Source organism: Oncorhynchus keta, chromosome 29, assembly GCF_023373465.1.
Source record: "Oncorhynchus keta strain PuntledgeMale-10-30-2019 chromosome 29, Oket_V2, whole genome shotgun sequence".
Classification (NCBI taxonomy): Eukaryota; Metazoa; Chordata; class Actinopteri; order Salmoniformes; family Salmonidae; genus Oncorhynchus; species Oncorhynchus keta.
In genome coordinates, this window is record NC_068449.1 from 19,785,937 (window position 1) to 19,812,451 (window position 26,515).

Consider the following 26,515-nt stretch of genomic DNA (forward strand, 5'->3'; position numbering starts at 1 on the left):
CTGCAGTGCTTCAGTCAGACATCCTGTCTCTATTCTCCTTCCTGGCCTACCAGTAGGTGCTGGGGATGCTGGGTGGGAAGGGACTAGAGAGAGAGAGGCTCTGCCGACCTCGGTTCTGCAGGCCCCCCTGCCTGGGCATGGGTGCCATACACTGGCAGTCTCACAGCCTATGTGGGTGTTTACGTGTGTGGGGCTCTGCCAGCTACCGTGTGCTATGGACCTGCCTCCTTCACAGGCGATCACAGTGACAGGGGCTCGGAGAGAGAAAGGAGGTACCCCTAACACAGACTGGTACATCCACATCCCCCTCACAGCATTTTCCATGTGTGGTGTCTCTCCCTCGCTGTGATACTGTAGCTGGCTGTTCTTGTGAGCCGCCATTCGCCTGCATGAGTGCTGGTGGTGTTCCTTTCCCTCTCTGTCCTATTCCTGGTGTCATCATGGCCTGTTTTGTTTGGATACCCTGACAACCAGAAACTCTAAAGCAGCTCGGCACTTCCCGCCCTGCCTCTCTGTGAGTCCCAACTTCTATCTCACTGTTTTCACAGGCTTTAGATTTAATTTGATGCTATCTCGTCCTGTTAAAGCTATTTGCTAATGTTCAGTTTGGGCTATCTGGGAATCATTGCCATTGGCTACACTGCACTGGAAACATACTTAAAGATTTTCAGTCTGTCCATTTAAAAAAATTAGCATGGCTGATGAATGTGCCATTTTCCGACTGCATGTTAAAAGGTTTTTGAGGAATGTGAATGTTGGTCTTAACATGGAGCTTCAAATAATATATTCCTTTCTTCAGTCAATTTTAAAACAAGATATTTGACCAACACCTCTCTTCCAAAATCTCCTACCATCTGCGCCAGGAGTGTGGCAGCCGCTCTTTGTGGCCAATGCAGTGGCAGTGGAAGGATCCCGTGCAGAGTCAGAGCTGTGTGGTGTAGGCTACGCTGGGAGTCATTGTTCTGCAAAGTGGAATTTCACATGGAGCAGCCAGGATCATCTTTTGTCGTCACTTTGGTGGCCGTGGGTGACTGGCAGGCAGTTTTGCAGTGGTTGCCACCTCTTGGCTCTCTGTCTGTGGCAGTCGAGCTGTCTGCTAGCTCTGTGCTGCAGACCTTACCGTAGTCCCTTTATATGGGGGAATTGTACAACATGGGGTTGAAAGGGATATGTTTGTTATGGTTTCCTCCCTGGTTAAGATTGTTGTCACACTGCCTCTCTGATGTCAAGTCATTGTATAACTAGATTAGAGGAGGCCTGGGTCTAGCTTTGATATGACCACTTGTTGGTTTTGTTGTTTGTTTAGACTGTCACCATTAGCGTTATTTGCTGTATATTTTGACCGTTCATACTCTTCATGATAAACCCATTACAAGGATGACAGGGGGAGGACAATGACAGAATTGGCTTTGAAAATCCACTTTATTGCCCTCCTGGCTCTTGTTGGTGTGTGTGCATATGCATTTGTGTGTGTGTTGTAGGAGCTCAAGGTTTACTCGCCTTGTGTATACTAGCCTTATATGAAGGATCTAGTGAACTTTGGGAATTGTATCCCAGAGTGGTGTTTCTGCTGTGCCAATACAATCTGGTCACTTTCCTCTGAGCACTGTGTGTGGCTGTTATTTGTTCAGAACTGACACTACAGTGTGTGTGGTGTGGGCGTTCACTTAGCCTGGAGAGGAAACAAGTGTTATTCAGCGCTACGTCATTCGCTCTGCTCAGGGCATCCATGTGCCTTTTTAAAATGTTCTCCGTTTGAGTTTTACTCGTCATACACAAGTGTCAGCACAGACACTGCTGGAGTTACATCTAAAAGGACCCACAAGGGATCGCAATAATGCAATTTCATACCAACACCAGCATTTAATTAGCAGATCAAATAATCATAAGTTGAGCTCAAAACCTGCTGTGTGTACAGTTATCTGTAAGCACTTGTTTGCAGCTCCCAAATAATATTTTTGATTGAACGTAGTGATGGTAGGCTACTTCTTTTTCCATAGTATCCCATACAGTACAAGTCAAAAGTTTGGACACACCTACTCATTCCTAGGTTTTTCTTTATTTTGTACTATTTTCTACATTGTAGAATAATAGTGAAGACATCAAAACTATGAATGAACACATATGGAATCATGTAGTAACCAAAAAAGTGTCAAACAAATCAAAATATATTTTAGATTATTCAAAGTAGCCACCCTTTGCCTTGAACACTCTTGGCATTCTCTCAATTCTCTAGTCACCTGGAATGCATTTAACTTTTATTTAACTAGGCAAGTCAGTTAAGAACAAATTCTATTTTCAATGACAGCCTACCCAGGCCAAACCCGGACGACACTGGGCCAATTGTGCACCGCCCTATGGGCCACCCAATCACAGTCAGATTGTAACGGCTCTCGTCGAAAGGAGTGGACCAAAGCGCAGCGTGGAAAGTGTTCATGATTTTTATTTTCAAAAAACAAAAACCAAAGTGAAAATGAAAGCGCACAGTTCTGTCAGGTACAGACACTAAACAGAAAACAAGATCCCACAAAACCAAAAAGGAAAATGACAACTTATATGTGATCCCCAATCAGAGACAGCTGCCTCTGATTGGGAACCACTCTCGGCCAAAACAAAGAAACAGAAAACATAGACTTTCCAACCCGAGTCACACCCTGACCTAACCAAACATAGATAATAATAATTATCTCTAAGGTCAGGGCGTGACACAGATGTGATGCACCCTGGCTTCAAACCAGGGATTGCAGTGACACCTCTTGCAGTGCCTTAGACCACTGCGCTACTCGGGAGCCTCAATTAACAGGTGTGCCGTGTTAAAAGTTAATTTGTGGAATTACTTTCCTAAATGCATTCGAGATAATCAGTTGTTGTGACAGGTTAAAGGTAGAGGTGGTATACAGAATATAGCCCTATTTGCTAACGGGCGGTGGCCCGTTCCTGTAGGTTCATGCTCTACAACATCCGCAGAGTACGACCCTGCCTCACACAGGAAGCGGCGCAGGTCCTAATCCAGGCACTTGTCATCTCCCGTCTGGACTACTGCAACTCGCTGTTGGCTGGGCTCCCTGCCTGTGCCATTAAACCCCTACAACTCATCCAGAACGCCGCAGCCCGTCTGGTGTTCAACCTTCCCAAGTTCTCTCACGTCACCCCGCTCCTCCGCTTCTCCACTCCACTGGCTTCTGGATGAGTTGAAGCTTAATGGCACAGGCTCAACATGGAGCTTGCAGTAATCCAGACGGGAGATGACCATGGTGCTTGCCTGCGGAGCTGTGTGTGAGGCAGCTCAGTACCTCCAGGCTCTGATCAGGCCCTACACCCAAACAAGGGCACTGCTTGTGTCATCCACCTCTGGCCTGCTCGCCTCCCTACCACTGAGGAAGTACAGTTCCCGCTCAGCCCAGTCAAAACTGTTCGCTGCTCTGGCCCCCCAATGGTGGAACAAACTCCCTCACGACGCCAGGACAGCGGAGTCAATCACCACCTTCCGGAGACACCTGAAACCCCACCTCTTTAAGGAATACCTAGGATAGGATAAGTAATCCTTCTCACCCAATGATTTAAGATTTAGATGCACTATTGTAAAGTGACGATTCTACTGGATGCCATAAGGTGAATGCAGTTAATTTGTGAATTACTTTCCTAAATGCATTTGGATAAGAGTTGTTGTGACAAGGTAAATGACTTAAATGTCTAAAGGACCATATTATGTCAAGAACAGCTCAAATAAGAACTGTGAAATGACAGTCCATCATTACTTTAAGACATGAAGGTCAGTCAATGTGGAAAATGGCAAGAACATTGAAAGTTTCTTCAAGTGCAGTCACAAAAACCATCAAGCACTATGATGAAACTGGCTCTCATGAGGAGTGCCACAGGAAAGGAAGACCCAGAGTTACCTCTGCTGCAGAGAATAAGAAACTCAAGCAATGGACATTAGACTGGTGGAGATCTGTCCTTTGGTCTGATGAGTCCAAATGTAAGATTTTTGGTTCCAACCACCATGCCTTTGTGAGACGCAGAGTAGGTGAACAGATGATCTCTGGATGTGTGGTTCCCACCGTGAAGCATGGAGGAGGAGGTGTGATGTGCTCTGCTGGTCAAATCAAATTTTATTGGTCACATACACATGGTCAGCAGATGTTAATGTAAGTGTAATGAAATGCTTGTGCTATCAAATTCACAACTACCGTATACACACAAATGTAAAGGGATGAATAAGAATATGTACATATAAATATACGGATGAGCGATGGCCGTGCGGCATAGGCAAGATGCAGTAGATAGTTTAGAATACAGTATATACATATGAGATGAGTAATGTAGTATTAAGTAAACATGATTAAAGTGACTAGTGATACATTTATTTCCATTTATTTAAGTGTCCAGAGATTTGAGTCTATGTAGGCAGCAGACTCTCTATGTTAGGGATGGCTGTTTAATAGTCGGAGGCCTTGAGATAGAAGCTGTTTTTCAATCTCTCGGTCCCAGCTTTGATGCACCTGTACTGATCTCACCTTCTGGGTGATAGCGGGATGAACAGGCAGTGGCTCGGGTGGTTGTTGTCCTTGATGATCTTTTTGACCTTCCTGTGACATCGGGTGCTGTTGGTCTCCTGGAGGGCATGTAGTTTGCCCTTGGTGATGCGTTGTGCAGATGTCACTACCTTCTGGAGAGCCTTGCGGTTGAGGGAGTTGCAGTTGACACAGCCCGACAGGATGCTCTCGATTGTGCATTTGTTCAAGTTTGAATGTTTTAGTTGACAAGCCACATTTCTTCAGCCTCTTGAGGTTGAAGTGGTGCTGTTGCGCCTTCACCACGCTGTCTGTGTCGGTGGACCATTTCAGTTTGTTCGTGATGTGTACACCGAGGAACTTAAAACTTCTCCACTGCTGTCCCGTACATCTGGATTGGGGGGTGCTCCTGTTTCCTGTCCATCATCATCTCCTTTGTTTTGTTGACGTTGAGTGAGAGGTTATTTTCCTGACACCACAATCCGAGGGCCCTCACCTCCTCCCTATAGGCCGTCTTGTCGTTGTTGGTAATCAGGCCTACCACTGTAGTGTCATCTGCAAACTTGATGATTAAGTTGGAAGCGTGCATGGCCATGCAGTCATGGGTGAACAGGGAGTAGAGAAAAGGGCTGAGAGCGCACCCTTGTGGGTGGTGTTGAGGATTAGCGGGAGTGGAGATGTTGTTTCCTTCCTTCAACACTTGGGGGCAGTCCGTCAGAAAGTCCAGGACCCAGTAGCACAAGGCGGGGTCGAGGCCCTGGGGCTGAGCTGTAGTCAATGAACTGCATTCTTACATAGATATTCCTCCTGTCCAGATGGGATAGGGCAGTGTGCAGTGTGATGGCGACTGCATCGTCAGTGGACCTATTGAGGAGGTAAGCAAAATGGAGTGGGTCTAAGGTATCAGGTAGGGTGGAGGTGATATGATCCTTGACTAGTCTCTCAAAGCACTTCATGATAACAGAAGTGAGTGCTATGGGGCGATAGTCATTTAGTTCAGTTACCTTAGCTATCATGGTGGCCATCTTGAAGAATGTGGGGACAACAGACTGGGATAGGGATTGATTGAATATGTCCATAAACACACCAGCCAGCTGGTATGCGCTTGTTCTGAGGACCCGGCTAGGGATGCCGTCTGGGTCGGCAGCCTTGCGAGGATTAACACGTTTAAATGTTTTACTCACATTGGCCATGGAGAAGGAGAAGCCACAGGCTTTGGTAGCGGGCCGTGTCAGTGGCACTGTATTGTCCTCAATGCGAGCAAAGAAGTTGTTTAATTTCTTTGGGAGCAAGACGTCAATGTCTGCAATGGGGCTGGTTTTCTTTTTGTAATCCATGATTGACTGTAGACCCTGCCACATACGTCTCGTGTTTGAGCCGTTGATTTGCGTCTCTACTTTTTCTCTATACTGACGCTTAGCTTGTTTGTTTGCCTTGTGGAGGGAATAGCTCCATTGTTTGTATTTGGTCATGTTCCAAGTGATGTTTCGCGCTTTCTGTTTTGAGCAAATGCTGCCATCATTCGACAGATTCTGGTTAGGAAAGGTTTTAATAGTCACAGTGGGTACGACATCTCCGATGTACTTGCTAATAAACTCGGTCACCGAGTCAGCATATACATCAATGTTATTGTCAGAGGCTATCCGAAACATATCCCAGTCCACTGTCAGTGATAATAAATCGAATTCAAGGCATACTTAACCAGCATGGCTACCACAGCATTCTGCAGCAATACGCCATCCCATCTGGTTTGCGCTTAGTGGGACTATCATTAGTTTTTTAACAGGACAATGACCCAACTGGCTGTGTAAGGGCTATTTGACCAAGAAGGAGAGTGATGGAGTGCTGCGTCAGATGACCTGGCCTCCACAATCTCCCGACTTCAACCCAATTGAGATGGTTTGGGATGAGTTGGACCACAGAGTGAAGGAAAAGAAGCCAACAAGTTCTCAGCATATGTGGGAACTTCTTCAAGACTATTGAAAAAGCATTCCAGGTGAAGTTGGTTTATTTAGAGAATGCCAAGAGTGTGCAAAGCTGTCATTAAAGCAAATGGTGGCTACTTTGAAGAATCTAAAATATATTTAGATTTGTTTAACACTTTTTTGGTTACTACATGATTCCATGTGTTTCATAGTTTTGATGTCTTCACTATTATTCTACAATGTAGAAATAGAAAAAAATAGAAAAACCCTTGAATGAGTAGGTGTCCAAACTTTTCACTGGTACTGTATATATATTTAGCTATTTAATGTTTCAACCAGTTCATGTGGTTGTTGTATTATACCAGTTTTTATTCAAAGCCAATCTGATGTTTTATTAAGTTATTGTAACGTGCGTTGTTTGAAGGAGACCAAGGCGCAGCGTAATTGGTGGTCATCATATTTATTTAAATGAGAACCAGCAACAAAATAACAAAGTGAAACCAAAACAACCGTACCATTCCATAGGCTACAAGAGCTGTACAAAAACAAGATCCCACAACATAGGTGGGGAAAAAGGCTACCTAAGTATGATTCACAATCAGAGACAACGATAGACAGCTGCCTCTGATTGGGAACCACACTCGGCCAAACACAAAGAAATACAAGATATAGAATGCCCCCCCCCCACATCACACCCTGACCTCACCAAATAGAGAAATAAAACGGCTCTCTAAGGTCAGGGCGTGACAGTTATTGACAGTTATGTGTAAATTCCTACTAGTGGCCAATTTCAAAGCTGCAAACAAACTTGTGTGGAGGCGACTCTCAGCAAAACACATTTCTCTGATATTTTTCAGATAAGTGATCATACTTAATGGAAAATATCTTGCCAGTTGAAAATATGGGATTTTCATGCACGCAGTCGTGCCACGTCACAGTCAATACAGTAGCAACATAACTTGGTGAACCACAACAATATAATAGATTTTAAGCACTGACAGCTAACATTTCTTTTTATACATTTAGGCTTATTTTACTGTGAAATTAACTGAACTTTGTTGCCTTTCGTAAATTTGACATTTATCTCAGGTGGGCTTAAAGGATAAAGTAGCACAAAAAGAATCCTCTATACAAAATATAAATGGAAATAAATAAATATTGTTCAATGTGATCAATACTGACTTTGCATAATATTATATATATATATATATATATATATATATATATATATATATATATATATATATATATATATAAATACCCCAAACCATAGGTTTCCAAATATATTCTAAGTAAACTTTGCTATAGTGTCTTTTTTACCATATTACCATCATTGTTGTTCCAGTATGCTCCAATTATGCCCCGTTTGTATTGCAACACATGTCAATGGTGTATTGGAGACAAAGTCAGATGCAGGAGAGTAGAGTATAATGAACAGGCACACTTTTATTATAGTTCCAAAAACGAGAGCACTACATAAGTCAAACGTGCTCAAAAAACAGAACATAATGGGAAACAGGATGGGAAACAGAGGGTAAAATACAAGTAGATTGATTGGGGAAATGAAAACCAGGTGTGTATGGAAACAAGACAAGACAAATGGATATATGAAAAATGGAGCAGCGATGGCTAGAAAGCCGGTGACGTGGATCGCCGAACGCTTCCCGAACAAGGAGAGGAGCCGACTTCGGCGGAAGTCCTGACAACATGGTGATTGTGTGATATCCATAATATTGAATAGACCTGAGCATAAATGTTTTTTATTTAAGTTGATTAAAACACTTAAGCTACAGTTATGCATATTATGCATCTGTCCGTGGTGCCTTTACCGAGTTTTTAAATACAATTAAAAAACCTTGTACTCTCTCCACAACGTTTGGAGTGGACAGGTAGTCATTGATGCAGAGAAAGAAGAATACGTTCAGGATTGAAGGATATCAGGGATAGAAGACCTACAAGTAGTGGACAAAAATTGAAACAAATGAGGGACAGGAAGACGACTATTGGATGACTACTCATGCAGTTAGGGCCGGGGCATTGTCATATTGTTGTCCCTTATTCATCCAGGTGTTTCTATTGTTTGGATCACCCTTTGCAATACAACAGCAGAGCGGAGGATTTGAAACAGTCTTCAGATAGGCAAGTTAAACTAATTAACAAGTATAGGAATACAGCAAATGTTAAACAGCTTTCAGATCATTCATTAAAAGTTGTTTGTGTTATGGTCTTCGTGGATGGCATCTTATCCACAGAGGGCCGGTGCAGGTTTTTGTTCTAAACAAGCAGTAAGACACCTGATTCAACTAATCAAATTTTGATTGAAGTTTATGATTAGTTTAATCTGGTGTACACTGGTTGTCAAGAACAAAAGACTGAGCCCAAATTGATCTCTGCGGTTACTTTTATTTTATTTTTTATTTCACCTTTATTTAACCAGGTAGGCTAGTTGAGAACAAGTTCTCATTTGCAACTGCGACCTGGCCAAGATAAAGCATAGCAGTGTGAACAGACAACACAGAGTTACACATGGAGTAAACAATTAACAAGTCAATAACACAGTAGAAGAAAAGGGGAGTCTATATACATTGTGTGCAAAAGGCATGAGGAGGTAGGCGAATAATTACAATTTTGCAGATTAACACTGGAGTGATAAATGATCAGATGGTCATGTACAGGTAGAGATATTGGTGTGCAAAAGAGCAGAAAAGTAAATAAATAAAAACAGTGTGGGGATGAGGTTGGTGAAAATGGGTGGTGCTATTTACCAATAGACTATGTACAGCTGCAGCGATCGGTTAGCTGCTCAGAAAGCAGATGTTTGAAGTTGGTGAGGGAGATAAAAGTCTCCAACTTCAGCGATTTTTGCAATTCGTTCCAGTCACAGGCAGCAGAGTACTGGAACGAAAGGCGGCCAAATGAGGTGTTGGCTTTAGGGATGATCAGTGAGATACACCTGCTGGAGCGCGTGCTACGGATGGGTGTTGCCATCGTGACCAGTGAACTGAGATAAGGCGGAGCTTTACCTAGCATGGACTTGTAGATGACCTGAGCCAGTGGGTCTGGCGACGAATATGTAGCGAGGGCCAGCCGACTAGAGCATACAAGTCGCAGTGGTGGGTGGTATAAGGTGCTTTAGTGACTAAACGGATGGCACTGTGATAAACTGCATCCAGTTTGCTGAGTAGAGTGTTGGAAGCAATTTTGTAGATGACATCGCCGAAGTCGAGGATCGGTAGGATAGTCAGTTTTACTAGGGTAAGCTTGGCGGCGTGAGTGAAGGAGGCTTTGTTGCGGAATAGAAAGCCGACTCTTGATTTGATTTTCGATTGGAGATGTTTGATATGAGTCTGGAAGGAGAGTATGCAGTCAAGCCAGACACCTAGGTACTTATAGATGTCCACATATTCAAGGTCGGAACCATCCAGGGTGGTGATGCTAGTCGGGCATGCGGGTGCAGGCAGCGATCGGTTGAAAAGCATGCATTTGGTTTTACTAGCGTTTAAAAGCAGTTGGAGGCCACGGAAGGAGTGTTGTATGGCATTGTAGCTTGTTTGGAGGTTAGATAGCACAGTGTCCAATGACGGCTTTCGAAGACCTTAGATAGGCAGGGCAGGTTGGATATAGGTCTGTAACAGTTTGGGTCCAGGGTGTCTCCCCCTTTGAAGAGGGGGATGACTGCGGCAGCTTTCCAATCCTTGGGGATCTCAGACGATATGAAAGAGAGGTTGAACAGGCTGGTAATAGGGGTTGCGACAAGGGCGGCGGATAATTGGACACCACTTTTTATTAATGCTACTTCAATGATAAATAGTAATGATCACTTGATTTTAATAATTTTAGGGGAGATTATTGTAATTGTAAGCTTACATAAGACATTTCATTTTGTAAGTGTTTAACATTTGGAAATGAATTACAGTTGATTATTAAAGAGTGGGCTTATCTGGAACAACCATGGGTTTAAAGGGTACATTCAGTACCCATTAAGTCTAGTATGGACTTTTAACATATTTTATCAAATATTTTGATGTCACATTAAATATATTGTGAAATTAAAGTCATAAAACTTCACGAGAGATTAATCTTTCATCTTATCTCCAAGTTAGGGCTGTGTACGTCAGAAATGTCTAAACTTAGATTTTGGTGGGCTAAATAGGTACACTTACCCTAATATCACCAGAGAGTGCTACGAGAATGCTCAGGATCAGAAGCCCAAAATTGACCCAGATTGTTTTTTTGGATTAGATTCTCCATCTCTGTGATTTGTGCCCTGAATACATTTCAAAATGGTGTGTCTGTTAACTTACCAGCTGTAGTTTTTATAGTTAATTTGATTTGTGTTATAAGGCCAAGCGGCCTTCATGGTTACTGTTATGACTATTATTTAATCAAAACCACAGAGTGCCACAGTGGTATGACATATGAAATGCCTTCTGTTTTAAAAGTGGCATAACACACACCCTGTTTCAGCCCCATAAGAATTCAACGAGGCTTTAGTCAGGGCCTTTTGTCGTATGAGGAGACATGCTGCTCTGTTCTGTAGTGCTGACGGCATCAGGATGTTTAGGATGCTATGCTTTGCTCTGGTATTCCTACTGGGTAACTGAGCCCAATTATGAACAGTCCATGAGGACACGTATGTTTGTGGGTTTGTGTGTGTTTACTACTATTACTGTGCGTGACCGCAACAGACACCATTGGTGTAGAAAGATGGAGATAATATTTCATACTCACGGATGGATCCTTCTGTAAATCACATCAAGCCGAGAATTGTAAGAAGATCATTTCATCAGTGCTTGCTACATATTGTTGGATTTTACTGAGAGTTAATCATTCGGAATGCCCATCATGCACTGGATTGTTTATTGTAGATACTGTAGCCACTCACAGGTAGGCTTGGTTTCTGTACTGCACTTTGTGACATCAGCTGATGTAAGAAGGGCTTTATAAATAAATTGGATTGATTGAGGTACCAATAAGATTCTACATTAAAGCTCTGATGAGCTGAGTATTCTCTCTCTCGTCTCCAGACCCCCAGTGACGTCATGTTGAAGAAAGAGAAGGATGTGGAGCTGGATAAGAAGATTGAGGCGCTCCGCAGGAAGAATGAAGCACTCATGAAGAGGTACCAGGTGAGTTAGTGTTCAACTGTGCTTACTCTGAAACAGAGACACCGTTTTAAACCTGCACTGAGAACATGGAGAAGTTAGAGGATTGGGGTTGACAGACCTGACATTTTTTATTTCATTATACAAATTATTATACAAAATTCTTGCAACCAATATAATGCTATATATATGGGGGATACAACCATCCCAGCTCTACAGATTTTTCTGCGAAGAGACAGAATAAATATATAATTTGTTCTGGTACTGTCCAAATTATGTAGCTTGTTTTTGGTCGCAGGTTCAGGAATAGCTGAAGTATTGCAAAATCTACCTGGAGCTAACTCTGCAAATTGCACTGCTGGGTGATTTTGAAAAGTCATAGTCAATCGATAAATAAAATGTTTATTTTTAATTTACAATCTGTGGAAAACATCACAGCACAGTTGAAAAATATATGGCAAACAGAACTGGATGGTCTTCAGAGATAGATGGGAGGGGTTGAGCGTAGCTGAAGGATGGGATTAAAAACAAACAAAAGAGAACTATTTTTAAATACATTGTGTCTGTAAAATGTATATAGTATGTGTAAGATGGAAGTAGAAGCCAAAGTGGTATTGTCCATTAGTTTGCTCCAATTAGGGGAGGGGTGGTAGGGTTAGGGGAACATAATAAAGAGACATGTATTTTAAAGCATATTCAGTACCAGTCAAAAGTTTGGACACACCTACTCATTCAAGGGTTTTTCATGATTTTTACTATTTTCTACATGTCTTAAAGTAATGATGGACTGTTATTTCTCTTTGCTCATTTGAGCTGTTCTTGCCATAATATGGACTATGTACCAAATAGGGCTATCTTCTGTATACCACCCCTACCTTGTCATAACACAACTGATTGGCTCAAACACATTAAGAAGGAAAGAAATTCCACAAATTAACTTTTAACAAGGTACAACTTTTAATTGAAATGCCTTCCAGGTGACTTCCTCATGAAGCTGGTTGAGAGAATGCTAAAGAGTGTGCAAAACTGTCATCAAGGCAAATGGTGGCTACTTTGAAGAATCTCAAAATAATTTTGATTTGTTTAACACTTTTTTGGTTACTACATGATTCCATATGTGTTATTTCATAGTTTTGATATCTTCACTATTTTTGTACAAAGTAAAAAATAGTAAAAAGAAAGAAACACACACACACACACACACACACACACACACACACACACACACACACACACACACACACACACACACACACACACACACACACACACACACACACACACACACACACACACACACACGTAAGTATTTATATGGGGGATTGGAAATTATGCAGACAATTACATTGATTCAAGCTACAATCTATACACAATATTAAAGCTGATCTACCCTCTAAAGAAAGAAAAAAAATACCTGCCGTCTTTCTGGATTTGTTTAATCCTCATATCCCCAAACCAAGTGACATTGGAAACCTTAGATAATGATAAGTATCTAACAACTAGCCTTGTATGGAGTGAAGATCTAAGACAAATGCTGCATTTTAACTCACATTTTTTACAGGGTTTGTTGACGACTAATAATAATATCAGGTTCCTGATGTTGTCAAGTGTTTCATTTTCTGTTTCATTCCATGCAGGAGGTAGAGGAAGACAAGAAGAGAGCGGAGAAGGAAGGAATGATACTGCAAAGCCCTAAGGGTAAAGCAGGGGACTTAACCATCACCATCAACAAGTCTACCAGCGTGAGTTGCCCCGTCTGCCTACAGAGATGTACACAGAGATGCTTTTACATACCGAATAGTTCTGAAATATGAATATTCATACCAACACAATTACAATGTCCATATTGATGAACGAAACCATATGCATACACATATTATCAGCAATAGAGATGTATTACTGAGATACTGTGATTCACACTGTCATTTTCACTTTGCTATTGAGTAGGATCCTCGTGTTGTGATGACCAAACCAGGGACGGGTGGTTCTCCCACCACAAAGTGGGTCCAGGAGCATGGGGAGGGGGAGGCGGTGGGGAACCTGCTGGGCTCTGGGCGGGGCAGGAGGAAGCAGCTACTGGTCACCATGGCTGGCAACACAAAGGTAAACAACATGACGAGCCTATGAGGTACAGCAGGAATTATAAAGTTCTGTAGCCAACTGTAGTCAAATGATGGCATTGAATGACACAAATTATGTTTAGGGCCAGGACTTTTTTCTGATAAGGTCACTTGGTCAGGGGAAAGTCCTAACCTCATTGAAATGATTGATATTGATGATCCATGGTTGTTTGATCCCAGGGTAAGAGGGTGGTGAGTGAGAGGCTGGAGAGAAGACCAGGTCCAGGTCCCCTCAGTCCACTGGATGTGAAGAGCCCTACAGAGGACAACCAGCACCGTGTGGAATCAACAGCAAGAGGAAAACACCAGCACACTCACACTGCAAAGAGGGACACAGGACCACAGGTCATCAGTGCATACTTTGGGCCGAATCCTAGCTTGAGACATGAGACTCTAAACTGAGAGTCCTTCGGGAAACCGATAGGCCTATGTCATAATAGCCTGCTTTTTATAGATTGAAAATATGGCAGTTGGCTATGCACTTTTTTACACTGTCAAGACTTTGGCTAGTTTATGCTTCCACATCATTCCCTGCTCTGTACCTTGTTGTCTAGCCACCCCCCCCTCCCCCTCCCCCTCCCTTGTGTCTGTCCTCTCATTCGCTGCTGTCTTGTTTTACATAGTTGTCAGACATGCCGGCTGGCCCCTCCCCTCCTGTAAAGAAGCACAAAGACTGTTGGACAGAGGGCGGGCTGCAGGGGTGGTGATTGAGGGGGGCAGGACTGTGAACCTCTTCTGTCACACTGGTCTGGCCTGGAGCTATTTGGGCCTGCTGTTTTTTTTAATTGTTATTTTATTTAACTTGGCAAGTCAGTTAAGAACAGTCTTATTTACAATGACGGCCTACCTCGGCCAAATCTGGACGACGCTGGGCCAATTGTGTGCCGCCCTATGGGACTCCCAATCATGGCTGGATGTGATACAGCCTGGATTTGAATCAGGGACTGTAGTGATGCCTCTTGCACTGAGATGCAGTGCCTTAGACCACTGTGCCACTTGGGAGCTCCAAGTGTAGCTAGTAGCTTCTGTAGTCAGAGCTGAGAGTGCTCAGTTGACATAGTTTGTTGAAAAATAAAAATATCACATTTGATGGTATATGAAGTATTGTTTTCCACAGTGTTCTGATCTGGAGGGCCATTATACTGTAGCAGAGCCCCTCAAGCAGTCTTGCTGGGGTGTAGCTGCTGTATTCAGACAGAGCCGAGAGCCCTCAGCAGACAGCAGACATACAGCTTGTTAGTCCCTCTGTCTCTACAGTTGCATGGCTGTTATCCTCATGAGACTGTAGGGAGAAGTATTTATCTAGCTGATCCAGGGCTTTCGTTATATCCCCTGACACTGGGCCGGCCATTGAGCATGGCTGCAGCAAATAACTTGGAAAATAGATCATAGATGCCTTGTGTGTGTTTTCCTCCAAAGATTTTTATTTAATTTTGGTTTTCAGAGCCATTGTTTAAGCTTACCATTTAAGGACAATTAAGATGGTCCTTATTGAGTTACTGTATTTCAAGTCCCTAACATCCTGCCTGTTAGGGCTGCTCTTAGCTCTCTATTACTTCATGAGTTATGATTCGGCGATGTGATATGGTCGTTTATAAATACGTACAGATGGAAACGTTTTAAAAGAACTGCCTGATGCAGGTGGTTTCATAGAAGCTGTGCAGGCACACATACGCACACACACACACACACACACACACACACACACACACACACACACACACACACACACACACACACACACACACACACACACACACACACACACACACACACACACACACACACACACACACACACACACACACACACACACACACACACACACACACACACACACACACACACAGTACTCCCAGCTGCTCTGTGAAATGCCACACGGTTTCTGATTTAGAGCCCTTGGGCACACAGAGTCTTTGGGACAGCTGCTAGTGTTCTGACTGTCGTCGGGAACACACAAGAACACACACTCTTACACGCACATGGCCCAATCAACACACTGACGCACACTACCGGCAGCTGATCCTCCAGCACTAAAAAGTGAAACCCAGCCAGTCCGTCAGGCTCTGTGAACAGAGAGTGGATCTGTGCTGCAGGAAGAGTGGAGAGCTGCACAAAGCTGTAGTGTGGGACAGGACAGACAGACCATGGCTCCAGAATGATCTAGAACACAACCCTGTGTTTACAGGCTGCTGCTGCCAGGTCCAGTGAAGTTAACGTGACAAATGTACAGGGTGAACAGGATGTTCCCTGGCTGTGTTTCTGGCCTATATCTATCTGGACAGACGCTCATAGTCATGCCATGTACACTGAATCAGCATTTGAGCCATGGCCAGTGTTTGATACAGCCGTGAAAAACTAGGCCTGTTTGCCAGGTCCACTTCTATTTGGACCCCGCTTACATAATGTTGTTCAGCCTCTATATGGGGGCGATTGCTCTGCAGAACACTCTCTTCAGACAGCCAGCCCTGTTACTGCAGCAGCATGGGATGAGAGTGACAAGGAGAGCCTCAGGGTGGTACTATCACTACAGGCCCTGGGATAGAGCGAGAGGAAGAGATGGAGAGAGAGCGAGAACCAGGCTTGCAGACAGGTTTTTCCAGTCTCTGTTACTCTCCTAAACCACAGAGAGCCTGCTCTCCTCCGCCACATTGTTTCCCCATTCCTGCCGTCATGAAAATCATGATTTAATCTAATTAACATTTGGCTGCCTTTTGTTCAGAATGGGCTCATTTTGCCGCCAACGACAGGACAGAGTGGGCAGCATGCCAATGAAGGGGGAAAGAGGGATGGAGATAGGAGAAGAAAGCGAGTGGAATAAAGCGTGTGAGAGAGGGGGAGGAAAAGTGATTAACAAGAGTTGTAAGAGAGGGAGAGGGATCCTTTTTGAGTGTATGCGCACAGGGGAACAAAACCCCAGGCTCAATGGTATGACTCCGAAGGTGTTCTATCATTCCTCGGACAAGCTTCCTGACTGTTTCCAAAACTCCCTGTACCTCTCTCACTCACACTGTTCTGGAGATGGCTGTTAGTAGCACCAGCAGTCTAGGGTTTATTCAGTAGTGGAACGTTTAGAAGGTTGGCAGTAGAGACGTTGAATTTAATGGATACTGGGAAGAATATTACCTTAAGAATATAAATAATCCCAAATCATATATGAAAAAGGTAATAGAAAAAGATTGGGTAAGGGTGAAAGTAAAACTTTTTTTTAAAGTCTCTTGCTCCCACCCCTCCCCAGGACTTCGCACCGGGATGTATATAATGGATATATCAGCAAGAAATTGGTACAATTGGGACTGTTTGAAAGGGGATCAATTAAACATTGCCTGTTTTATTTTTTCCCCCCCAGTTGATATTCCGCGAATTCTGTGTAAAATCTATATTTCATAGTGTCTTTGAAAAAGACTATGATACCATGTGTCCACTTGGGGGCAGTGTAGCTCTTTGAAAGTCTGTATTGTGCTGCTGAGGACAGGAACAGTTCATTTTTGTGACAGCAATATCAGTGGCAGCAGTGGGACCTGCTGTAGTATGATCCTTCTGTATAAGGACTTAGTTGATAGACATCATTTTTTTTGTCGTGCTGATAACGTCTTTCTCTCTCCTCTATTCTCTCTTCTCTCTCTTTCAGGATGAAGTGGGGCAGGGGAAGTGTTTGACAGAGGAGCGTCACTGGCTGTCAGAGTGTGAGCCTTACCACCAGGTAAGAGACCAGACCCCTTCTTATTGGCACTTAATTGCTTACTGTCCTAAGCCAATCAATTTCCATGAATATAAATGTAACCTAAGTACCATATTACCAACATTTCATTATGCATTCTTTCACATTTTGTTTAATTGTCCAATTGTGCATACTGAATCTTCTTTTGAAGAGTGTGTGCATTGTCCATCATAATCCATGTCAAATCAGTGTGCACATGTCAGCGTAGGTGTTGAGCAACTCAGGAGTTGCGTGTTGAAACCCAGAGGCGGCAGCTCAGAGGCAAGTTCACTTCAAACGGTGTTACATGCAGTCTGACTGACATCGTCATCAGGTTATTACTGCCTTATTACTACTCCATTACTGCAAACCGAGCTTGCTGATGAGCCTCTTCAGCTCACTGGTCTTGGTTTTTAAAACACACACTGCGTACCAGACCTCTGGAGTCTGCCATAGTGTCAATGATTCGCCCCATGGGTTACGTGGAGCTGTAGCATCCACAATGAGAACAAAGTCTCCGATGGTGAAACTCAGCTTTGTGCTCTTCCACTTCGGACGATCCTGCATCATTGACAGATACTCACATGTCCATCTTCTCCAGAAAAGTTCTGCAAGGTACTGGGCTTGTTTCCATCTCCTTCGAGCATACAAGTCATCCTTCTTGACCAGACCTGGTGGCAACAATGGTTATCCTTTGAGTTGAATGATGTGATTTGGCGTTAGGGAATCCACTTGGGTCAATCGAGACTGAAGTTATTAGGCAGTCATTAAGAATTGCCTCCATCTTAAATGGAGCTGTTTACAGGGCTTCGTCATCAAACCTGCATCATGACGGGTTGAAGAACACTCTTTACTTGCTGGATGAGCTGTTCCCACACACCGGCATGGTGAGCACCATTAGGAGTGTTGAATCTCCACTTTATGCCATCCTGCAACAGGGCCTTTTGAATTTTGTCTTGGTTTAGATCCTTCAGAGCTTCTCTTAGCTCACGGTTAAAGCTGACAATTTTATTCCATTGTCCTCTCCTAAATCCAGCAAAAAAAAGGAGCGTTCTCTCACTGTCAACTGCGTTCATTTTCAGCAAAATGAACATGTGTAAATATTTGTATGAATATAACAAGATTCAACAACTGAGACATAAACTGAACAAGTTCCACAGACATGTGACTAACAGAAATGGAATAATGTGTCTCTGAACAAGGGGGGAGGTCCAAATCAAAAGTAACAGTCTGTATCTGGTGTGGCCACCAGCTGCATTAAGTACTGCAGTGCATCTCCTCCTCATGGACTGCACCAGAGTTGCCAGTTCTTGCTGTCAGATGTTACCCCACTCTTCCACCAAGACACCTGCAAGGACCCAGACATTTCTGGGCGGAATGGCCCTAGCCCTCACCCTCTGATCCAACAAGTCCCAGACGTGCTCAATGGGATTGAGATCCGGGCTGTTCGCTGGCCATGGCAGAACACTGACATTCCTGTCCTGCAGGAAATCATTCACAGAATGAGCAGTATGGCTGGTGGCATTGTCATGCTGGAGGGTCATGTCAGGATGAGCCTACAGGAAGGGTACCACATGAGGCAGGAGGATGTCTTCCCTGTAACGACCAGCATTGAGAGTGCCTGCAATGACAACAAGCTCAGTCCGATGATGCTGTGACACACCGCCCCAGACCATGACGGACCCTCCACCTCCAAATCGATCCCGCTCCAGAGTTCAGGCCTCGGTGTAACGCTCATTCCTTCGATGATAAACACGAATCCAACCATCCCCCCTGGTGAGACAAAACCGTGACTTGTCAGTGAAGAGCACTTTTTGCCAGTCCTGTCTGGCCCAGCGACGGGTTTGTGCCCATAGGCGACGTTGTTGCCGGTGATGTCTGGTGAGGACCTGCCTTAGAACAGTCCAGCCTCTCTCAGCCTATTGCGGACAGTCTGAGCACTGATGGAGGGATTGTGTGTTCCTGATGTAACTCGGGCAGTTGTTGTTGCCATCCTGTACCTGTCCCGCAGGTGTGATGTTCGGATGTACCGATCCTGTGCAGGTGTTGTTACACGTGGTCTGCCACTGCGAGGATGATCAGCTGTCTCTCCTGTCTCCCTATAGAGCTGTCTTAGGCGTCTCACAGTACAGACATTGCAATTTATTGCCCTGGCCACATCTGCATTCCTCATGCCTACTTGTAGCATGCCTAAGGCATGTTCACGCAGATGAGCAGGGACCCTGGGCATCTTTCTTTTTGTGTTTTTCAGAGTCAATAGAAAGGCCTCTTTAGTGTCCTACGTTTTCATACATGTGACCTTAATTGCCTACCGTCTATAAGCTGTTAATGTCTTAACGACTGTTCCACAGGTGCATGTTCATTAATTGTTTATGGATCATTGAACAAGCATGGCAATGAAGATCTGTGAAGTTATTTGGGTTTTTACTCATTATCTTTGAAAGATCTGAAAAAGGGACATTTCTTTTTTTTTGCTGAGTTTACAAATGAACCGTTGAAGGGGACTGAAGCATGAGTCTGTGTCAAAGGAATGAGCCATTTTGAGAAGGATGGCTCAGCAGGTCAGATGTGAATATTACTCCATACCTCTTTACATTACTTTGTCCTCTCTTAACTTCAGTAGGTCTGCAGTAGTCGATGCCTACATGAGTGAAAAGTGATAGATCTGTAGAGATTCTGCCTATAGGAAGAGAAGCCATTTTCTGCTGTCCTACATTTCCATGTTTGCGTTGACAAGCCAGACATTCCTGTATGATGGAGCTTGCTGCAGAGTTGCTACGCAGAACCCCGTATATGCGCTGCAGCCTGGAGAGCATGTCATTTCTCCTGCTGTGGCCAACCAGGTCATGACAAAGGATCAGTTTTGAGACGTCTCTGTCTTTGGAAAGAATGGCTGGGTGTTTTTAATCTTCAGGCATGGCAGAGCTGCTCGCCTTCCACCTACCCTCAGGACACTGTTCAACAAGACTGGATCCATTCTGTACAGCACCAGTCAAATGTTTGGACACACCTACTCATTCAAGAGTTTTTCATTTATTTGTACTATTTTATACATTGTAGAATAAGAGTGAAGATATTAAAACTATAAAATGACACATGGAATCATGTAGTTACCAAAAAAGTGTTAAACAAATCAAAATATATTTTATATTCTTCAAAGTAGCCACCCTTTGCCTTGATGACAGCTTTGCATACTCTTAGCATTCTCTCAACCAGCTTCACGAGGAATGCTTTTCCAACAGTTTTAAAAGAGTTCCCACAAATGCTGAGCAGTTGTTGGCTGCTTTTCCTTCACTCTGCGGTCCAACTCATTCCAAACCTTCTCAATTGGGTTGAGGTCGGGTGGTTGTGGAGGCCAGGTAATCTGATGCAGCACGCCATCACTCTCCTTCTTGGTCAAATAGTCATTACACAGCCTGGAGGTGTGTTGGGTCATTTTCCTGTTGAAAAACAAATGATAGTCCTACTAAGCGCAGACCAGATGGGATGGCGTATTGCTGCAGAATGGACAGATTTCCACCTGTCTAATGTCCATTGCTCGTGTTTTTTGACCCAAGCAAGTCTCTTCTTCTTATTGGTGTCCTTTAGTAGTGGTTTCTTTGCAGCATTTCGACCATGAAGACCTGATTCATGCAGTCGCTGTTGAGGTATGTCTGTTACTTGAACTCTGTGAAGAACTTATTTGGGCTGAAATTTCTGAGGCTGGTAACTCTAATGAACTAATCCTCTGCAGCAGAGGTAACTCTGGGTCTTCCTTTCCTGTGGTGGTCCTCATGAGAGCCATGTTCATCATAGCGCTTGATGCTTTTTGCGACTGCACTTTAAGAAACTTTAAAAGTTCTTGCCATTTTCCACATTGACTGACCTTCATGTTTTAAAGTAATGATGGACTGTCATTTATCTTTGTTTATTTGAGCTGTTCTTGACATAATATAGATTTGGCCTTTTACCAAATAGGACTATCTTCTGTTTATCACCCCTACCTTGTCACAACACAACTGATTGGCTCAAATGCATTAAGAAGGAAGGAAATTCCACAAATTAACTTTTAACAAGGCACACCTGTTAATTGAAATGTTTTATAAGTGACTACCTCATGAAGCTGTTTGAGAGAATGCCAATAGTGTGCAAAGCTGTCATCAAGGCAAAGGGTGGCTACTTTGAAGGATCTCAAAGGTGTGTCCAAACTAAACTGGTACTGTATATGTTGCTGATTTGTTAACTGTGCCTTTGCTGAATGCAGCAATTCTATTCTGGACAAAGCATACAACAGCTTCCTCTGCCTGGGCAATGTTGTCCACTGAGAGTCTGAGTGTACAGCTTTGCTTTGAACTGACATTTGTGATTCTCCAACATTCTCCAGCTCCTCCGTGTGCTTAATGTCCTGCAATGTGTGAGAACAGCCTTTCAAGAACAATGGATATGAATACAATGCCTTCCCATCTACTGGCTTAATGACCAGCTCAGAGCTTTTTCCATACATGCAGTTTTTTTTCTTCATTTCATTGACCAAGTTGAACTCAAGTGGTTTCTTTGCTTCATTGTATAGCCTTGCTGGATTCATGTGCAAACAGCTACGAACAAGTTCTCTTGGTTGACCACTTTTATACTCCGCTAAATAATAAAGCCTGTCTTGCATGGTGTCAGTTTTGCATTCAATACCATGTTGGAAAGCTGTAATGAATTACCTGTAATGAAGTGGGTCACCATCGAACACTGGTAGGCCTCTTGTTGGCAATAGAGTTTTTGCTATTTAGCAGAAATTCAGTGATGCCATTCTCATTGCTGCAACTCCCGTACGGGCTCGAGAGAGACGAAGGTTGAAAGTCATGCGTCCTCCAATACACAACCCAACCAAGCCACACTGCTTTTTAACACAGCGCCATCCAACCCGGAAGCCAGCCGCACCAATGTGTCGGAGGAAACACCGTGTACCTGGCAATCTTGGTTAGCGCACCATGCGCCCGGCCCTCCACAGGAGTCACTGGTGCGCGATGAGACAAGGATTTCCCTACCGGTCAAACCCTCCCTAACCCGGACGACGCTAGGCCAATTGTGCGTCGCCCCACGGACCTCCCGATCGCTGCCGGTTACCGCAGAGCCTGGGAGCAAACCCAGTGTCTCTGGTGGCACAGCTGGCGCTGCAGTACAGCACCCTTGACCACTGTGCCACCCGGGAGGCAGTAGCATCAGCTTGGTTGCTAGTAGCATTAACCTGGTTGGAACCTGCACTTTGAGTTGCTTACCCATTAGCGCCATTTGTGGGTGTTGGTGGCTGTTGCTGTGGCTGCTGCTGTGCTTGTATGATGTTGGTTGCAGAATGTAGCCTTGGTGCACCATGGTTTGTTCTCCCTGTTGGGATCCTGGAGGAGTAGGTTTCAAGTTTTATTAGTCGTATGTACAGGATACTCATGGTTTACATCGTCCAACAAAATTCTTACTTGTAGGTTCCTTCTCGACAAGGCAACAACAATAAGAAATCAAATATAAGAATACAAACATAAAGTAAATGGCTCAGTAGAATAGAATAAACATTTCAAATCAAACTTTGTCACATATACAACAATTGTAGACCTTACCGTGAAATGCTTACTTACAAGCCCCCAACAGTGCAGTTCAAGAAGAGTTATGAAAATATTGACCAAATAAACTAAAGTAAAAAGTAACACAGTAAAAATAACAATAACGAGGCTATATACAGGGGCTACCGGTACCGAGTCAGTGTGCGGGTGTACAGGTTAGTTGAGGTAATTTGTACATGTACTGTAGCTACAGTAGGGGTGAAGTGACTATGCATAGATGATGAACAACGAGTAGCAGTAGTGTACAAAAGGGTGGGGATTTGATTAATTGTTCATCAGTCTTATGGCTTGGGTGTAGAAGCTGTTGAGGAGACTTTTGGTCCTAGACTTGGCGCTCCGGCACCACTTGCCGTGCGGTAGCAGAGAAAAAAGTCTGTGACTTGGGTGACTGGAGTCTGACAATTTTATGAGCTTTCCTCTGACACCGCCTATTATATAGGTCCTGGATGGCAGGAAGTTTGGCCCCAGTGATGTACTGGGCCGTACGCACTACCCTCTGTAGCGCCTTACGGTCAGATGCCGAGCAGTTGCCATACCAGGCCGTGATGCAACGGGTCAGGATGTTCTCGATGGTGTGGATCTGATCTTGAGGATTTGGAGACCCATGCCAAATCTTTTCAATGTCCTGAGGGGGAAAAGTTTTTGTTGTGTCCTTTCACGGCTGCCTTTGTATGTTTGGACCATGATAGTTCGTTGGTGATGTGGACACCAAGGAACTTGAAACTCTCGACCCGCTCCACTACAGCCCTGACGATGTTAATGGGGGCCTGTTTGGCCCGCTTTTTTCCTGTAGTTCCCGATCAGCTTCTTTGTCTTGATGAAATTGAGGGAGAGGTTGTTGTCCTGGCACCATACTGCTAGTTCTCTGACCTCCTCCCTATAGGTCATCTCATCATTGTTGGTGATCAGGCCTACCACTGTTGTGTCGTCAGCAAACTTAATGATGGTGTTGGAGTTGTTTGGCCATGCAGTCATGGGTGAACAGGGAGTACAGGAGGGGACTAAGTACACACCCCTGAGGGGCCCCCGTGTTAAGGATCAGAGTGGCAGACGTGTTGTTGCCTACTCTTACCACCTTAGTCCCAGAGTCCTTAGCTTAGTGATGATCTTCGTGGGCACTATGGTGTTGAACGCTGAGCTGTAGTCAATGAACAGCATTCTCACATACAGTGGGGAGAACAAGTATTTGATACACTGCCGAGGGCTCTTAAAGAAAAACTAACAGGTCTGTGAGAGACGGAATTCTTACTGGTTGGTAGGTGATCAAATACTTTTGTCATGCAAATTAATTACTTAAAAACCATACAATGTGATTTTCTGGATTTTTGTTTTAGATTCTGTCTCTCACAGTTGAAGTGTACCGATGATACAAATTACAGACCTCTACATGCTTTGTAAGTAGGAAAACCTGCAAAATCGGCAGTGTATTTTTTTTAAAACTTGTTCTCCCCACTGTAGGTGTTCCTTTTGTCCAGGTGGGAAAGGGCAGTGTGGAGTGTGATTGAGATGGCATCATCTGCGGATCTGTTGGGGCGGTATGCAAATTGGAGTGGGTCCAGGGTGTCGGGGAGGATGCTGTTGATGTGAGCCATGACCAGCCTTTCAAAGCACTTTATGGCTACCAACGTTAGTGCTACAGGGCGGTAATCATTTAGGCAGGTTACCTTTTCTTCCTTGGGCACAAGGACTGTGGTGGTTTGCTTGAAACATTTAGGTATTACAGACTCGGTCAGGGAGAGGTTGAAAATGTCAGTGAAGAGACTTGACAGTAGGTTCGCGCATGCTTTGAGTACACCTCCTGGTAATCTGTCTGACCAGCGGCTTTGTTGACCTTTTTAAAGGTTTTGTTCACATCGGCTACCGCGAGCGTTATCACACAGTTGAGCAGAAGTAATAATACAGGAAGGCACAATTTATAGTACAATATTGATATTTGTATTGGGGAAGGGGTGGGGGCAGTGTATAAAATGAGCAGCATAATAAGAGTCTGGTAGCAGCAGTTGTAGTGTGTGAGTGCATGTGTGCTAAAGTGTGGAGAATCAGAGCAGGTGGTCAGTTCAGTTCAAGTGTTCAATCAGTCTGATGGCTTGTAGAGAGACACGGTCTCTCAGCCTGTTGCTATCAGACCTCAAGCTCTGATACCGTCTACCCAACGGTAAGGGAGAGAACAGCTCATTGTGGGGGTGTGTGGGGTCCTTGATAGTACTGCATGCCTTCCTCAGGCACTGTTTTGAGTAGATGGGAGCATGGTCCCAGTGATGTACTAGGCCGTCTTCACCACTCGCTGTAAGGCCTTGAGGTTGTGGATGAAGCAATTCCCATACCAGGCTGCGATACAACCGGTCAGGATGCTCTCCTTCGTGCAGCGGTAGTATTGGAGAGGACCCGGGGAAGCATGTCAAATTTCTTTTGCCACCATAGGAAGTAGAGACATCGATGCACTCTCAAGAGTGGTGGTGTTGTTGGTCCATGACAAGTCCTCAGTGATGTGGACCCAGAGGAACTTAAAACTTGTGAGTCTCTCTACTGCAGTCCCGTTGATGTGTATCGGGGAATGCTTCCTCTCTGCTTTCTGAAGTCAGCAATCAACTCCTTTGTTTTGCTCACGTTGAGGGGGAGGTTGTTATCATAATACCACAATGCCAGTTCACTTACCTCCTCCATATAGGCTGACTCGTCATTGGTGGTTATCATCCCCCAACCGTGGTGTCATCATCAAACTTGATGATGGTGTTGGTGTCGTGCAAAGCCACGCAGTTAAGTACAGCAGAGGACTGAGGACACACCCCTGGGGGGCCCTTGTGTTAAGAGTCAGTGTGGAGGTGTTGTTGCTTGGTGTCGAGCTTGGCTGGAACAATAGTGTTGAATGCTGAACTGTAGTCAATGAACAGCACTCTCACATAGGTGTTCCTCTTGTCCAGATGTGTTACGACCATGTGAATAGCAATGGAAATAGAATCTTCCATGGAACTGTTGGAGCGGTAGGAAAATTGGCATGGTTCCAGTGTGCCTGGCATACTGGCCTTGATGTGGGCCATGATCAGCCTCTCAAAGCCCTTCATGATGACCAAGGTGAGTGCGACAGGGTAATAGTCACTTTGGCATGTCACCTTGTTTTTGTTGGGCACTGGGACAATGGTGGTCTCCTTAGAGCAGGTGGGGACTACAGCTTGGGACAAGGACAGGTTGACATGTCTGAAAAGCCGTCCACCAGCTGGTTAGGACACACTCTGAGGAGCGGCCAGGGATGCCATCTGGGCAAGCAGCATCAGAGAGTGAAAACACTTGGTCGGGTCGGAGTTGTCTTGGATGGCTCCGTGTTTTCTGCCTTGAAGCGAGCATAGAATGTGTCAAGCTTGACTGTGAGGGAGGCTTGGTGTCACGGCACAGCTGGATTTGCATTTGTAGTCTGTGATAGTCTGTAATCCTTGCCACATGCGACATGAGTTGGAGTTGTCGAACATCAGCACTTAGCCAAGTTTGAGTCTGTATTGTCTTTTTGCATCCCTAATGGATTTGCGGAGATCGTTCCTGCTTACCTTGTATGCGACATGTGCCACAGAGTCATC

The 26,515-nt window shown here is 44.3% G+C and overlaps 1 protein-coding gene across 4 annotated transcripts in view; it reads left to right on the forward strand.

Moving 5' to 3' along the window:
* Positions 1-26,515, forward strand: part of LOC118362420 (coiled-coil domain-containing protein 9B-like) — a 52,894-nt gene that overhangs the window by 491 nt on the left and 25,888 nt on the right. For 2 of the 4 annotated variants that reach the window (XM_035742738.2, XM_035742735.2), the window contains exons 2-6: positions 11,467-11,568; positions 13,182-13,286; positions 13,492-13,647; positions 13,845-14,009; positions 17,296-17,367. In XM_035742738.2, the coding sequence (XP_035598631.1) occupies positions 11,467-11,568; positions 13,182-13,286; positions 13,492-13,647; positions 13,845-14,009; positions 17,296-17,367 (600 nt within the window). Of the gene's footprint in view, positions 1-66; positions 292-359; positions 515-11,466; positions 11,569-13,181; positions 13,287-13,491; positions 13,648-13,844; positions 14,010-17,295; positions 17,368-26,515 lie in introns of those variants that run through there. The other 2 variants (XM_035742736.2, XM_035742737.2) reach the window with 2 other exon arrangements.